A 16,761-nucleotide genomic window follows, 5' to 3' on the forward strand; every position below is an offset into this window, starting at 1 on the left:
GTGGTTATTTGAACTGCAGAGAGGCAAGAACTCAAAGGGGTTTTTATTTGAAAGCTTCCATACAGAAGCAGGAAAAGAATGCAGCTGATTTTGTTGATCAAGGAATAGTAGAGCTCTCAGTTTTTCCTCCCTCAGTGGTTATTGGGTGGAGGGTCCAAGGAGTGCCTGTTTGCTGAATCTGCTTGCAAATTTGTAGCTGCAAGGGAGCCAGAAGTCAGTAAGACATCAGAACCCTGTTAGACTGGTTTCTACTGGTTTGAAAAGCCAGGCAGGTTTGGAGTGCTGCTGTGCCAGGCTATCCTTGTCAACTGCATCAAGCTAATTTCAGCTAATTTCAAACCTGACATAAGCTGATACTATTATAGCCTGTAACTCTGATTGCAGATGTCTTTAGTAACTCAGGAAGAATATTTGATAGACAATGCTGGAAACTGTGCAGCAAACAGCATCAGTCATGGAAACTTCCCCTCCAGAAGGGCTCTTTTTAACCCCAGCAGAGGACCCTGGCAGGAAAGGAAGCTTGCAGGACTGCAGCTCTCAATGCAGAGCAGTCTCTTCTGTCCTAGTACTGGGGTACTAGCTCAGGGCTTAGGCAATCACATCCAGAAGCCCCCCCCACTTGCCTCTAGTTTGCCAGCTACAGGGCTAGACAGCATTGCACTGTAGAAAAACAGAAACACATGCAGTGCTCTCTGGCTGCATGTGCATCCACAGTAAGTCTCCATTTTTTTGTCAAACAAGTGACATGGTGTCCTCAAACATAACTCTGTAGCTCACTTTGCCCAAGTGCTGTGAAAGATTGGCAAACCTTTCCTTTCAGACCTTTCCTTCTAACAGCAGTGGTTACCCTCCTCTTCATCCCCAGTTTTTAAGCACAGGAAGAGGAAGGCTGGGATGAAGGTAGTGAATCTCATGGCTGTGGCACTGAATCGGGTCCTGTGAGAGCAGATGTCATTTCTCAGCTCTGCTGCAGTTCCCTGGGCAATCTTGAGCACGTTAGGGATTTTTCTGGGTCTTAGTTCCCCATCTCTAGACTGGGAGTGGTATACTGTAGTTTATGAATACTCCTATATTTCTTCCACTGTCTTTTTTCTTCTGAGTTACTTGAGCAGGAACTCGGTGTAAGTACAGGAGCATGACATGAGATAGCCTGAGGGATTCAAAAGAGATCTGGACAATACTGTAATTAAAGAAAAAAATCAACCAATTTGGGCATTCTCTCTGTTTTGGTTATTTTTCATTTGATATTTCCTACATTTCTGTCCCCAAGTGAAAAGCAGGCATTTTGTCTAGCTTTCTAGTTCCTCAGTGTCCCTGTTGCTCTTCCTAAGTTTTATTTGAGCTGGCTGCAGTTTCTCCTAAGAAGAGGTCCTTGTTTCAGGAATTACTCCCTTTTGGAACAGCAAAGTCCATGTTTTGCGGATTGAGTAACCTGCTAGACCTGCTTTTTCATAGACAATCTGTTTCAAATATTATTTTGGCTAGGAAAGAGAACACGGGGAGGAGATGAGGTTTATAGATTGTTTCAGGTTTTACTGAGTCTTGTCAGTTTTTCTTATTTTAGATCTAATGGGGCTGCTTCCATGGGATGCTGCTTGGAAATACGAAATATTGCCTTCTGGCACTGTTGTGGGAAAAATGATAATTGCCTATAGAAATCATAGAACAAGCTACTTCCAAAAGGAAAATTTGAGTGAAAACCCCAGGCATTGGCAATATACTCAGGGACAGATAATGGTAATTATGTAGTTAAAGTATTTTACATTGTCTTGCAAATGTAGTCTCCAAATTATAGCAGTGTGGGACAATGGGTTCTTTATCTCTGGGCTCTTCTTTTCTGGTAATTACTGTGGTGTTTCACACATACTCCTGTATTTACAGTTGGTCTTAAAGTGGATTGGATTTATCAGTCCCAATTCCAGTCTGGAGAAAACCAGATCTGAATAAAACTTATGTCCATCTCTTACAATGAATGGCAGCCGATTAGTCCTTTTTGCAGGTTCAGCAAAAAGGTAAAAGGTTTTAAATTTTTTTCATTATTTTAGTGCAATTTCCTAGTCTCTACTAGGTCTGCAAGTGGCAGCTTCACTATAACGGTTGAATCCGTCAATAGTTCAATATCTCAAAAGCTAGTTTGTTCTTATGAAATCTGAGTCCCTGTTTACTTTGTGCATTTTAAAATATACATAATTGCTGGGACAGAGTTCACAGCTACACTGGATACACAGCAATTGGTCTCCGGAGAGTGAAAGGAAAGATCGTCTAAGGGGAAGGATCAGCCTGGTGTTAGGAGGAAAACAGGCTGCTTTTCATATTTCATGTCTTTATTTTATTTATATATATTTTTTTTAAAGCAAGATCACACCTAAACATTTGCCAGGAAAAATCACAACTTGCCCTGCCCCTGGAAAAAGGCACATAGTTTGGTTGCTTGGTTGGTTTTGGGGATGTTTGCTGTTCAGTTTGTCACATTAATGCCCGTTCTGTGCAGGCTGGGTCTCCTCTCTGACTAGGCTTCCTCCCTGTGGTGGTTTTCATGCCTGTCAAGCTGTGCCAATGGTGTCTCTCCTTTCTGTCAGCCAGTATTTCAACAGTGTCAAGGCTGTGCTCTTTCTGGGTTGCACAGGACTCCTTCAGTGTGACTTTGCTTGTAGAGCAAAGTCGGTTCTTTCTCAGGCACTGGATTTGTGCCTTTGTTTGTGGCCTGAGGTTTCTTCCTCAGACCATTCCTCTTCCAGCATCCCCCCAGAGTAGGATTTTACTCACCTGACAATCTGGGCCTGAACCAGTCTCTCATTTGCCATCGGGATGAGGTATGTCCAACAAGTCTGGACTAAACTCCCCAGGTTGTTAGAGATTTGCAATTCAGTTGTGAATCCTGAGGCAGGTGTGTCCTACAGAAGATCCCTGTCCTTCGGTCCTCGTACCTTCTGTCAGTTCTGCTTGAGAGTGAAGTTTCCCTCAGACTTTGTTTGCTCAGTTTCCAGAGTCACAGCAAACATAATTTAAAGGATCAGCTTTCCCTTTACCCAGATAAGTTAGTACAAACATGCCCTGAACGTCCTTTGCACTGCTTGTGCCATAGGCTTAATGACAGGGCATTGTTAAACCTTCCATATAAATCTTTAACAACTGGGTGAAACTTTGGTCCAAATCTGCAAACTCAAATAAGTGGAAACAGTAAATGGTATTTGCTTACATTTTTAAGGCCCACTGGCTGAGAAACTGCTCTTGCTTTACTTTATTTACAGCCATTTGAGATGAAAAGACCTAAATGTTTATGAGTATTTTTAGGCTGCCTTTTTTTAATTTCATGTGTGTTCACATACCTGGGCACTTGGGTGGAGATAGCAGAGCCAGCCTGGTTTTATTTTAAGGCTTTTTGTATCTGTTCATCCAAATGCCTGTTATAATTTTCACCCTTGAAGTACTTCGATTTCTTATTCAGGTTGTGCTTACATATGCTGTTCTCTCCACTGGGCTTGCTTGCTATTATTTGAATGTCCCTTTTCTGCAGGCAGCTTAGGGCCCAATGCTTCAAAGGAAGACAAATAAGCCTGTAATTCCTGTAGATACCTATGTGCTGCTATACTTAGGAGAGAAGTTTTCCCTCGTCCTTGTATAACTCACGTGATATTTTAAAGCCTGTAGTTTGAATGACTCTTACAAAAAGCATCATATTGCCTGCTGAAGTTGATGCTAGTCTTTCCCTTGATTTTTTTCTTTTTTAAGTTCACTGAACTTGCCAAGTGCCTTGTTCATCTCAAAATATTTTGATTGGCCACAACATTACCCTATTCCTTCAAAAATGCAGCTGTATGCCCAGCCTACTCTGTGGAAGGCCAAATGTTCATTGAGTAAAGCTTTGGTTAATACGAGGTCAGTCATCATAGCTTCATGGTCACCAGTGTCAGTGTCCCTTTACATCAGCAGAGGGCCTGGCCTGGGCACAGAGGGCTGTCAGCAATTAATCCTGTAATGATTAATCAAGGTCACCATCAGGCCTATGTACTCCTGGTCTGTGAGCTAGCAGGACACGGAAATGAGGGATGCACTGGAATTTGGGCTTCTATCTGTTGCAAGAGTCACTCCAGGGTGAATCTAGATAGCCTTGTGCTTCAGACTTGCTTATCTGAGTGTCCCAGCGCTGGCAGAGTACGTGAAGCAAGGGACTCCGGTTTTATTGCATTTTCCAGTCATTAAATTGCTCCAGTGACTCCTTCCCAGTGTTGCTATTTTGAGGGCTAAAAAAATCCTGCTTATACAATCCCATTTTTGCATGTAAATCTCACCACCTTTCTTCCTTTGCTTCCCATAGACTGTGCCATTCATTTTGTTACAAAAATAAATTATTTTTTTTTCTGTTCCAAAAGGGCAAAGTAAATGGAAAAATGGTGTTGTGTATCATAGGCAGGCTGTTCATTGGATGTTGTCTCTCACAGAGTAAAGAAGCTTCCCTGTGACAAACACACAACTCACCATGGAGTGTGAGAAGGCTTACAGGTCCGCTATGGGGTGATGTTGTTGCCCTTTGGGTTGAGGGAATATTTTTTTGATTTTGCCCAATTCTTTCCATGAGAAGAGGAAATAAGTTGTAAAAGGCTGTTATTTACTGGGAAAGAAACACAGACAGCACGATTCTTTTGCTTACTCCTCCTGATGGAAATCAAAAGTAACTTAACTGGAGACAATGGAGTGTGAAATGGTACAAACCCAAAGAGTACCTGCTCCTCATACCTGTTGCTCTTACAGCAGATAAGGATAGTGAGGTGCTGGTTTCAAATGTGCACAAAGGCTCATTTCCTTAACTAGAATTGAAATTAAAAGAAAACGGTGGATATTTCCTGGTCCAGTGAATCCTGTTTCCCAAAGAGCTCTGCCATTAGCATTTGCATGTTAAATTCATTATTATTATTACTTTGCCCCCCCCCCCCACAACAGAGCAGGGCTTTCGGTCAGACCCCAGGTCTATGGGTTTTACATTCTGCACAAATGACACCATATTCCCTAAAGTCTGGAGAGAAGCCCATAGTGTTTTAACTGAAAATTTGCAAAATCATGTAATTGCTCTCTCGCGTGGCCTGACTCCATAGAAGCCCTCGATTTTAAATATTGCTGCCTGATGACAGCTGCTACACTGTACAGCATAGCAAAAATACTGAATTACCTGAGCTGGGTGTGCCTTTCTAATAGGGCAAGGAATCAATGGATTCAGGTTTGAACATTTTGCAAGGGAAATATACATTGATAATTTTTAATGGACTAGGTATCACTCATTAAATGCAACCTCTCTTATTTTCCTACTGATTTCTTTTCACATATGCTCACGAGTATTAGCTTGTGAATTCTTTTTCTTAGCCTTCATTTGCAACTATTGCTATATCTTTCCTAAGAGGTGGCACCCGAAATTGAACATGGTCCTCCAAATGCAAATGCTCCATTGTTCAGTATTCTGTCATTATATTATCTTCTGCATTATTTTTATATCCTCTTATTAATGCACCCACACAGCCCATTTGCATTTTTTAACCTTTTTAAAAACGTTTTCATTACAACAATCAGATATAAAGGCAATGAAATAAGCATGGAACAATAGAAGTAAAGAGCTTGATTCTCCTCAGACCTATACCCATTTTAAACTTCACTGGTGACACTGATTTTGATTTACACTGAAAGGAAAGAGAGAATCAAACCTAGCATGTCTACACTGAGACATCCATTTTTGATTGTTAGCAAGGAATAGTTTTGTAAAATAGTTGCAGTACACAACATGTTGTTTGGAAAAAGCACTTTTATCAGGAAGGAGGCTTTTTTGCAGATAGAGGACAGCAGTATGGGCTAGTGTCTGAAGAGCAGTTGCTGGAGGCCTGGACGCTGGCAGTGCTTGGCAGTGGCCATGCAGGGGAAGTACGGCAGGGTACCCGTGTGTTGACTGTGTGGTTGTCCTGAACAGGCACTGGGGTTCACCCGGGTGAACCTCACAGCAGGACTAAGCAGTGTATTCTTCATTTTGGGAGTAGTTTTAGCCATTCTAGGCTGTTACCCTCTACACAGCCATGTCCGATACCTGCACTGGGGAGTGGGCTGAAGGCAGGGCATCGCAGCTCGCTGCAGAGGAAGATGGGGGCCTTGCATGGGGAGGAAGAGATGATAAGGGGAGATGGGAGGTGGCCAGAGGCATGGCCCACTCTGCCATGTGCATGCTGCCAGTGTAGAACAGGGAACCATTGCCACCATAGCAAGCCACATTTGGAACTTCCCACTCTGAGAAGAAATGGCCGACCAGTTTTAAGCTGCAGCTGGGCAAGGTGATTTCTATTAAACAAACAGGATACCACCTGAGTAACACTGCTTTTAGCCAGGGAGCAGAAGAAAGGTGAAGAAATCCACAAAGTAATCGTTCATGCCTGGCTTTCTGGCAGACTGCGCTGTAGCAGCCTCTTCGGTGCCTCTCTTCCTTCCTTAATTGCTTCTGTTTTACTTGACTCTGGATTTTCTCCAGGAGTTACTGTTAAAAGTTATTATCTTGTGGATGTCAATGCCATTGTCTCTGGAGGGACTTTTCCTTCACATTGGCTATTGTTTGATTCCAGGTAAAGCAGTGAGATACAAATGCCCTTAGGCTTCTCTTGTGTGTCTCAGTTAAGGGAATACTTTACTTGCCCAGTTAGGCAAGGTCCATAAACATGGGGTGTGGTTTTATGATACAGCTAATTTGATCTAATGGCTAGCTGCCAGTCAGAGAGGTGAGTCTGCTCCTCCTGTCAACAGCTTCATGCTCCTACTCCCTCTCCTACTGAAGATCCTGCTGTTTGACTCTTGCTGACGCAGTCCAGGACAATGACCTAGCAGAAAACTATTTTTTTTTTTCTTCTGGATTAGTTTTCTGCCAGACTGACATCCTCTGATGGCTTGCCAAGGTAAGATGAGCACCAGTGCTGGCACAAGAAGGAATACAGGGCTGCTCAAGAGAGAGGAAAGATAGTAATACAGATACATTACATTAATTTGGTAGGTTGGTTGAGTGGTTGTAAATCCACACCTTTGCAACTCCCTGTTTGGCTTGCACAGATCAATCAGAACTGCCATCAAATAAGGAGACTTCTCTTCCTCCTTTTTCATTACTAGCAAGATGTATTTGCAGGACAGTTATTTTCATTTTTTCAGCTCACTTCAAAGACCAGAAGCATTAATGGCAGCAATGAAAACACAGTAGAGAAGAGGGGAAAGCAAGAGAAACAGCAAGGAATGGGATAGGAAAGGTCATCTCTGACAGCAGCACATCAGATCAGTAGCACAAGATAGTCATGAAATCATTTGCTTGGGTACTCCCAGCAGCTGTAGGTGCTGCCTCTAAGCCAGCCAGGGCACAGCTGGGAGAAGGGGTGATGCTGTCCTCTTCTTCCTCAGCTGGGACTCTAGGCTCATACTCTCCCCTCTGTTCCTCTGCCTGACTCTCCCCATCTGTTCATTGACTGCAGCTGCTGGGATAGTTTAGCCCTAGTAACACCTCCACAGAGGCTGCTGGGAGCTGCATCTGCATACACCAGCATGTTATTCCTGTATCACTGCCTGGGGACTCTTGTGTTAACCCATTTCTTCATCCAGGAACAGCATGCTGGTCGATTGGAGGTACATGGAGCTGGCAGATGAATATGTCAGATTATCACAGCACTGTCACCTGCTGGTTATAACCATTTTCTGGATTCTTTTGGCATACTTTCCCAGAGCTCAGGAGCACTCTGAGAGGAAGCACTGGGAGTCCACATGCTGGGACCAGAGGAACTTTCCCCTCCTCAGTGCAAGGGGACAAGAGGGCCAAGAAATAAGACAGCATGCTGAACTGTATAACCACTAGAAACAACAGCTGTTCCACAGTGCTGTCAATCTATGCAGGTAGAAATATGCTGTTTAATTACTATGATAATAATAGTCTTTCCCTAGTGCTTGTCCAGCTCAAGTGGAACCTCCCCTTATATGCAAAACAGGTTTGCTATTTAAATGTCAGCTTGTGTATACGTGTCAGCTGCTAGCTTCTCTTGGGGATCTGAGACAGCTGACATTGTTGCCAATATAAATTTTGCAGGTTGGAGACTAGTTGGTAAGACTGTGGTGAGCCTCCCTTTTGTCTAACCCAATAGGAGTGCTTTTTGGGGTTTGTTTTTTTCCCTTTGACGTGACTTCCAGGAGACACAGAGTGCAAGAGGTATTTATTTTTCTTTTTTTTTTCTTTCTTTTAAAAAAAAAACAAAAAACAACTTTTTTGTAACAGTGGACATTGCTAGGAACTCAAAAGGTAAATACAACATTTTGTAGGTTCAAGTACAAGTGTAACTTGTGTATTCCTCCACCAAACATATGCTAAGAAAAATGCTGCTGCTTCATGTAATTCTTCTCTAGTGCTAAGAAAACCTGCACTTCAAGGCATGGGAGCTACTGCTAGGCTGAGACACATCATTTTAAAAGCAGAACTTGATCAATTGTTTAGGTAAGCATATACTGACCTGGGAGGCTGAAAAATCCCCTTGTAAGTGTGGTATGAAGTTTTTACCACAGAAAAACTTTCTGTTTCTAGTGTAGTTAAAAAGTTTAATCCAACTGGCTGCTGGATTAAAGTGATTCCAGTTTTGTGCCTTTTCAGTTTTGAATTCTGAATGTTTTAGTTTAAATTTATTGTTTGACAGGTCTTGCTGATGACTCTCCTTTCTGACTTTACATTTAGAGTGATTTACCGGACTAAATAGATGTGTGCTGTCTGGCTTGTTAAGAAATCCCATAGCCTACATTTAGTGTAGGATCTAGTCTAGGGGCATAAGAAGGCTGGAGATGGAGTGCTCTGATGCTGGGATTTGGCAGAAATGGGCACAGTCATGCTGTTTCGCGAGGAGGAAAGGCTTGTGCACAGGAATATGCTGTGTAGCAAGTATTTTAGAAGCAAACTGGGTCTCCTGTTTCTTAGCCCTGTACAGCTGGAATGTGGTTACTCCTCCCCCCCCCCCCCCCCCCGCCCTGCAACATGCCAATGGAAATGTCTTCTTTTCTTTAAGTGAAACAAGAAATGTATCTCAGCATAGCGCTTAGTTGACTTTTATAAGTTTGGAAAACACTGTAAGTCCAGATCTGACATTGAGTAGGGAGCAACCAGACCTGGGTTCTTGTGCTTGCCTTGAAAAGCAGAATTTTAGTTGGGTTTTGCATGTGACTTTCTTGATGTTTTTTGTTTGTGTTTTCCCCCCAAAACCTCCCTGAATGAGTTTGTTTGGGATCTACCTGAATTCATTCAAGAACAAGCTGCCTCCTACACAGATTGCAGAGCACTCTGATAGGCACCAAGAGATAGAGTTCAGCATATTACCTCATTTCTGCTGGTTTGTTTTTAAAGACATACTGCCCTTTCAGCTTGGATCTGAACATGTTCAGGACAGGTTTTTACAGAAGCTGAGCCCAGTGGAAATGTTATCCTTTTTAGTCACTTTTCTTGGAGACGGTTAAAGCAAATAAACATGCAAGGGCTCATCCTGCTCTATCGACAAGTCCACGTGAGCTGCCTTGAAGGACAGAAGTGGAAGGAACAAGTACCCTCTCCTGGTGTCTACCAGCACCTCTCCCTTACTGCAACTTGGGCTTCTTCCAGGTATCAGATACATCATAGATTCATTTATTCCCAACTGTTATTTCTTTTGACTTTTCTGGTGTGCTGGAAACAGTCTCTGCCTCGGAAATCATTACAGCTGTATAACTTGCAAACTATGAGTAATGGTTTCCTCCAGTTTAACTCCCCCCCCTCTTAACGTGTTTTCACTGTGCCCGTCTTTCTCCCTGTCTGCCCAGTTCTGTCTGGAGGTGAGGTACTGGATCTCAATGCAGCAGCTTCCCTGGTGCCTTGGAGAGGAACTGCAGGTAAACGTCAGTCTCCCTGAACAGGACACTTCTCAAGGATAAGCCTGGGAAATAAATTCAAAACTCCAGTAAATACCAAAATGCAGAAGGGAATACTGGCTTAAAGGCTACATGATAAATTTCCCTTCTCCTTAATAGCATCTCTGTCATCTGGAAAGAGGTTACCAGCCATCTTTTTTAGTCCTAGGAAGAAATTACCGTATCAACTCCACTTCCCCTTTCTCAGCCCTTTACCTCACAAAACTACAGCTAACTTTTCTCTCCAAGGTGACTGAATTGATACAGGTCTGAGCAATTGTTTTCAGTTTGTGTACAGCTCTCCAGTCTCCTGCTTGTATTTCAGGCCTTTGTGTTCCCAGAAGTTTGTCTTTTTTTCCAGTTATAGCTCTTGGTCTTTCAAAAGATATTGCCATGGTCTACAAACTATGTCTTGCCAGTGTCCTTAGATCATGCAGGCTGCAACACTGCCACCTTCTTCCTTGTAGGCCAGCCAGTGCTATTTCAGTAGGGTTTAGGAACAAACTAGCATCATAGATGCATAGATCCCATGGCAATTTAATCTCAGAGGGATTGGTGTGTATGACTTGAATTCCTGCAGTGCTGGAGTATGAGCTTTTGAACACTCTTTATGTGGCTGTCCTGTTAATGATTTGCTGTCTTGTCTATGGTTTGCTAATTTTACTTCTCTCTTATTCAGGAGCGCATAGCTAGTGTTTTTGCCTTTGAAAATGGGTAAAGGTCAAGAGAAAAATCACTTCCTAAAGCAGCACTTTTTTTTAATATATATATTAAGAATTTTAAGTTTATTTAAAGATTCTGCATTTTTGAGTCTGTGTGAAACTCAAACTGTTGTGACTCAATCTCTGCTTGAAGATCCACGAGGGAGAAGGTAGAAGCAGCTGAATACTGGCTTTAAGTGTGTTTACAAAAGGATGGAAGAGTTTCTCTGCAGTGGGATACGTAGTGTGTATGTGTATATTTATGCATACAGACATAATACCCACACTGTGTGTAGGGAGTATATATGCAAATGTGTGTATATGTGTATACACACACACTCACACATCTCCCTGTTTAGTCTCTGAATAGATGGAAGAGTCGCTTGGTTCTCATATTTTCCTCAATTATAATTGTGGGTGCTGTGTCCAGGAACCTCAGGCTTGTTTCTATGGCACCTATGCCCAGCCTTTTAACATCCAGCCTTCCCTCAATCCCCGTGTGGCAATAAGAGGAAAAGAAGAGTGTTGTGACACCCACACTGAGCATCTCATGGAGGGGCTAAGAGCATGGGTAAGAAATGGCTGCAGATAGTGGACTCATATGGGAGGGACTCGGGTACAGTAGGCTGCGGTACATCCTCCCGTGGCACTGGTCTCTTGGCTTTGTGTTGAGGGCTTTGTGGGGCAGCCCAGATGATCTTTCTTTTCTCTTGCTCCCTCTCTTTTTTTTTTTTTTTTTTTTTTTGGCCTCCTTGCCCTGCCCTGAAGCGGGATTGCAATATCAGAATGGCATCATGAGCAGGAATGCTAGGGAACCTTGCAGCACTAGTCAGGCTGACTAATATCCCTTTAAATAATCTTCCTTCAAATAGTCTGGAAGCATTCTAGTGAGCTTCTGTTTCAGAAGCCATGAGAACACAGCCCTGACTGTGGTCTATATAAATAGCCAGATCCATGCTGGTAAGTAGTGAAAAGCACAGTTATTTGTTCTAGGAAGGTCTTCCTATTTTTTTTTATGTTGTTGCATGTATAGGTGTGATCAAATTCTGGTAACATTTCTGTATAGTAGTGGTGCTTCTGCCTTTTCTCAGACTGTCATATCCTCAGTGACAGTGAGGAGCAAGAAGCTACCCTTTGGAGATAGACTTCTATCTCCAGTGGCTTTGCATCTGAGTGGCAATGGTGCTGTGGCTTGCTGGGGTCTGTACAGCTGGCTTTAGCTAAAACAGTGTAGTTCAGACCCTTTTGATCGGTGCTGTGAGTTCAAAAATCTCACTGATGTTTATAGCATCTGGAAGGTGAAAGCAAGGAATATTTGAATATTTGCTATGGATCTGGATAGAGCATAATGTGATGGTCCTGTCTGAGGAGGATGAACTTAGCTTACCTGTGCTGTCCTAACTGTAATCAGCACTGTAAAAAATTAAAAAAAAAAAAAAGTTAACCAAGTCTATGTTAGTTATGCTGGCTATATAATCTTTTCTCTTGTAATACGGAAGAGTAGAAACTATTCTCCAGGTAGATACATGCACTCTGCAGCTGCATAAGTAATCTTCAGTTTGCCTCCATCTGGTCCTGAATTATCAAGACAGCCTTCAAAAACATACGGATGTGATACATGGCCAATAGCCACTATAGCGCTTTCCAAGATTTAGGTAAATAGGAGAATCCTCAACGAAGAGCGCAGCAAGTCTTGCCTCAGCCAAGGTAGGAGGCATTTGAATTTCTTACTCATAGTGTATTGTTATCTTCTCCCTGCCATCCTACCCACTCAATGCGTCAGAGGTCTAAGGCTTGATTTTTAAAAATTTTTTTTTAAATCCTCTCTGTGCCCCCCCCCCCCCCCCCCCGCCCCTTTCTGCTGAGCAGAGGATATTCAGGCCTTCAGTTTCTGTTGCATCATGTCAGAGATACTTTTTCTTTCTCCCCCCCCCCCACCCCTGCTCCAGCTCGGACATAATTCCCCTGGCTCAGTGCGTTTTTACCAGGGTAAACGAGTTCACAGGAGAGGCTTGGTACAAAAGGACAGAGGGTTGAGTGGGTCTGAGGAGAGGAAGAGAGACTATGTAGGAGCGTAGCACAGACCAGTTACATAGAGGCAGCTTCCCTAAGTGCCCCCTCATGTTTGCCTTTGTAATGCTTTTAAGTCACTGTACAGATGACAAGATCTTGGCCTGGCTAGAAGTCCCACCTGATGTGGTGGGACACTATTCAGACTGTTCTTTAATCTTATGGGGGGAAGGATGTTCTTGTTCTTTCTCTTTTCATGCTCAGTGCTTACCATCCTCAAGCAGGGGTACAGCTGGGGTTAGGGATTGCCTCAGTGTGTCATTTATATGGGATTTTAAGCTCATATCTGGCAAAGCAGAAGTTCTGTGCTGGGTTTGGAAACACCATCAACAAAGACATTAATGGTCTTCTGAGGGAAAATACTATAATGTCTGATTCTCAACAATCTTCTGAATTACAAAGCAAACCCACAAAAATCCCAGCCTGTGAATTTAATTAAAAAGAAAAAAACAACTTACAGACAGCTTTTTCATTAACTGTATTTAGTGTACTTACCTTAAGTCACTTCATTAAGATCAACCAGGCTGTTCCTGGGGTAAGTCTGGTCTGTGTTGCCAGCTAGTATGCAACATGTGGGTTCTCTTTGGAAATGCACAAGAAAAAGACAAAGCTGAAAGTAGCAGAAATTATGTTTCAATGTCGGAAATGTCCCAGTGAGCAGGGAGGGCAAAATGTAGTGGAATCTGCTCTGTCACATTTTTCAGGGCTAAGGTCAGTCAAAATGCAATGCATTTTGTCTTCTTCCCCCTAGCATGATGGCTTCGTTTCCTGTCTTGAAGCAAGAGACATTGTTCCGGAATGGTACCTGGAGCTATCGAATTCCAGCCCTGCTCTACCTGCCACGTTTCAGCATCATCCTGGCATTTGTTGAGGAACGAGAGGATGTGGTGGATGAACATGCCAAGCTAATAGCAGTACGCAGAGGCATGTATGACCCAACGACACACCATGTTCAGGTACCAGTGTGGGGAGAAAACAGGGGAGACTGTCCACCTGTACTGTTCCCCTGTCCCCCAAATGAGTTGAATGTGTTTGCACTCTTGCTGTAGGGAGAGGGCAGCTGCTTCTCCCCAGTTATAGGAGACAAATCAGCTTGTAAGTAATGCATGTGTCATTGTAACTGCTGGGATTCAACCCCATGATTGGGCAGCTGTTAGAGAGACTAAAGTGGGCAGGTGCAGCAGATTTTCTGGAGATGGCTTTGACCCATCATTGCAGAGCTGGGGAAGCAAATAGAGAGATGGGACAAAGTCCTGTTGTGACAGCAAAGATGTGGAGGAGAGGCAGAAATGGGGAGTGCTACAGGGACAGGGAGGACTGAATTAGCAATCAGTGACTATGTTTTTAAATTCATCTTCTTGGGGCTAATTTCTGTTTAAAAAACAATAGAGAACAGCTAGGCTCCCCACGCAAAAGAGTGTCATCTGGTTTGTCTGTGCCAGTGAATTGGCTACCTTATTAATCTACCAGTTATTATTAACAGTTATCTTGCTGGGTGACTGGGGGTGGTGGATACTCTATTTATAATCATTTTTTGCATTTGCAAATGCATTAATGTCGGGGGGGGGGTAATTATATTTTTGTATTCCAGTCCTTCATTGGTGACTAGTTGTCTTAGATTATAGACTTGTAAGAGCTGGAGTCTGCCTAGCAGAAGCAGCCTCTGAGCGTACCTGCAGTGTCATACCATTCAGGTGGCATCTTGTGTAACCCCCTGTAATTCAGTTAAGTAGGCCTCAGATGGTCATAAACTTAGTAATTTGTGTTCACATGCTAGAGTTTCTTAAAATGGAAATATTAAATATTCAAAAAAGTTAATACTGGTTGAATAGACAAAGATAAGACATGACCAAAAAGGGTAATCAGCAAGTCAGGGTAGAAAAGCTAATTAGTATTATCTTACTGGAAAATACTGCTTCATTTATGAAGCCAATAACACTATGTAGGAATAATTTTCTAATTGCAATGTTAGTGTTATAAATGTGATTGTGTTATGTGCTATTCATTTAAAGAAAGACAGGGCTTGGAAGAGAATTATACCTGCTCTGTGACCTCTTTTCTGCATTGGACAACTCAGGGTCCAAATTTCCACACCAGAGTGTGTAAAGCCATGCAATCAGCTCTAGCAAGGTGCCTCAGTGTAGGCTGGGATGCCCATTCACATATGGATCAAAATGGAGGAATAGGAGTCTGAATGGAAAGGAATTTGTCAGCATCTAGGATACTTGAAAAGGGCTCAGTTATCTAGATGACTTCCTAAGAAACACTGACACAACAGAGTGTCTGTACCAGCATACTTTGACCTCTGGGCATGTCTGTGTGTCATATATATGTATGTATATATATACTTGTGAGAATTTCTGAAAATTCAGCTACTGTAGTTTTAAAGTGTCATCAGACACTAGCCCCATTGAGATACAGAGCTATCAGCTCCTCAGTGAGTAGTAATTTAACAGGACATAACCCACCTTTTTGGTGAAGTATATGTGCATTGTGTCATCCAAATAATTTTCACTTATGTTTGGCGATGCCACTATATTGTCTTCCCATTTCTTGCTCTATCCACTAACTTGCTCTCTTCTGTTCTTCTCATGCTCTTCTGTAACTTTTATCCAGGCACCCTCACACTGTAATATGGATCTGTTTGTAATGGTGTGTTTCATTTTTGTCTCCCTTCACACGGTCTCTGGCAGTGGAACAGCATGGAGACCATTGTCAGTGCACAGCTGAAAGACCACCGATCTATGAACCCATGTCCTGTTTATGATGAGGTCTCAGGGAAACTGATCCTGTTCTTCATAGCTGTCCCAGGAAAGATCTCTGAGCAGCATCAGCTCAGGACAAAGATCAACCTGGTACGTCTCTGCTATGTCACTAGCATGGACCAAGGACGCACCTGGAGCACTGCCCAGGATGTCACCGATGGTACCATTAGCACTGAGTACAAGAACTGGGCCACTTTTGCAGTGGGGCCGGGTCATGGATTACAACTGCTCAACGAGGCCCGGAGCCTCGTGATTCCTGCATATGCCTATCGTATCTTGGACCCTAAGCAACACCCCACCCCTCATGCCTTCTGCTTCATCAGCTCTGACCATGGGACAACATGGGCATTGGGGAACTTCGTGGGGGAGGAGAGCGCGGTGGAGTGCCAGGTAGCGGAGGTGCACACCTGTGGCAGGAAGGTCCTCTACTGCAATGCAAGGAGCAGTAGGGGAGCCAGAATCCAGGCTGTCAGCTACAATCACGGGGTGGACTTTGAGGGAGGCCAGCGGGTTGAAATGCTAGTAGAACCTCCCTCTGGATGTCATGGAAGTGTTACTGCCTTCCCACCTCCCCCTGATGCTAGATGCCAAGACAGTTGGTTGCTCTACGCTCATCCTACAGACCCAAAGGGTCGAAGAGATTTAGGAATTTACCTCAACAAAAGCCCTTTAAATCCAACACACTGGACAAAACCAAGCATCCTTTTTAAGGGCCTGTGTGCTTATTCGGATTTGCAGTACATGGGGGTTGGGCCAGATGGGTCACCCTTGTTCTCCTGCCTCTTTGAATATGGGACCCACCAACAATGTGAAGACATAATCTTTGTAATGTTCACTTTGAAGCAAGCCTTTCCATCAGAGTGCTGAGTCTTGAGCCTTTCCATCAGCATCCCTCTGGAAATCACCTTTGCTGATACTTCTTTTCATTGTCACTTCTCATCTTTCAGCAGAAGGTTTTTTTTGTACTCCTCCTGCACCCTTAGTTTGGCATTGGCTTGTGGCGTCTAGATTATGAAGTCTATTAAACATACTAAAACTGAACATGTGGTTGGTTTTGGTTTCTGTTGCCTGTTCTCCCTTCTTGCGTTTTCCTTGGGCTGCCATTTTAAACATCATGTGCTCAAAACAAGCATGACTTTTGTATAGGGCCTCTCACCTTGAGGCCTCTGATAGACTTGATTAGGGATGCACATGTTAATAGTGTAGGGACTGTGTGGGAACAGAGGGCAGTGATTATTATGCTGAGCTGTATTTAGTAAGCTGTAGATAAAGTCCTAGAGAGGACACTGGGTTTACTGCCCTAGATC

The 16,761-nt window shown here is 43.2% G+C and overlaps 2 protein-coding genes across 2 annotated transcripts in view; one reads left to right on the top strand and one right to left on the bottom strand.

Moving 5' to 3' along the window:
* The window catches only part of NGEF (neuronal guanine nucleotide exchange factor), a 50,357-nt gene extending 47,338 nt beyond the window's left edge, over positions 1-3,019 (bottom strand). Inside the window, exon 1 of the mRNA XM_069791892.1 lies at positions 2,767-3,019. Coding sequence (XP_069647993.1) covers positions 2,767-2,797 — 31 coding nt within the window. The 5' untranslated portion in view covers positions 2,798-3,019. The remainder of the gene's footprint in view (positions 1-2,766) is intronic.
* Positions 1-16,643, top strand: part of NEU2 (neuraminidase 2) — a 34,740-nt gene extending 18,097 nt beyond the window's left edge. The window contains 2 exon segments of the mRNA XM_069791899.1: positions 13,441-13,645; positions 15,383-16,643. Of these exon segments, the coding sequence (XP_069648000.1) occupies positions 13,441-13,645; positions 15,383-16,321 (1,144 nt within the window). The 3' untranslated portion in view covers positions 16,322-16,643.
* The last annotated feature ends 118 nt before the right edge of the window (positions 16,644-16,761 follow it).

Source organism: Haliaeetus albicilla, chromosome 9 (genome assembly GCF_947461875.1).
Source record: "Haliaeetus albicilla chromosome 9, bHalAlb1.1, whole genome shotgun sequence".
Lineage (NCBI taxonomy): Eukaryota > Metazoa > Chordata > Aves > Accipitriformes > Accipitridae > Haliaeetus > Haliaeetus albicilla.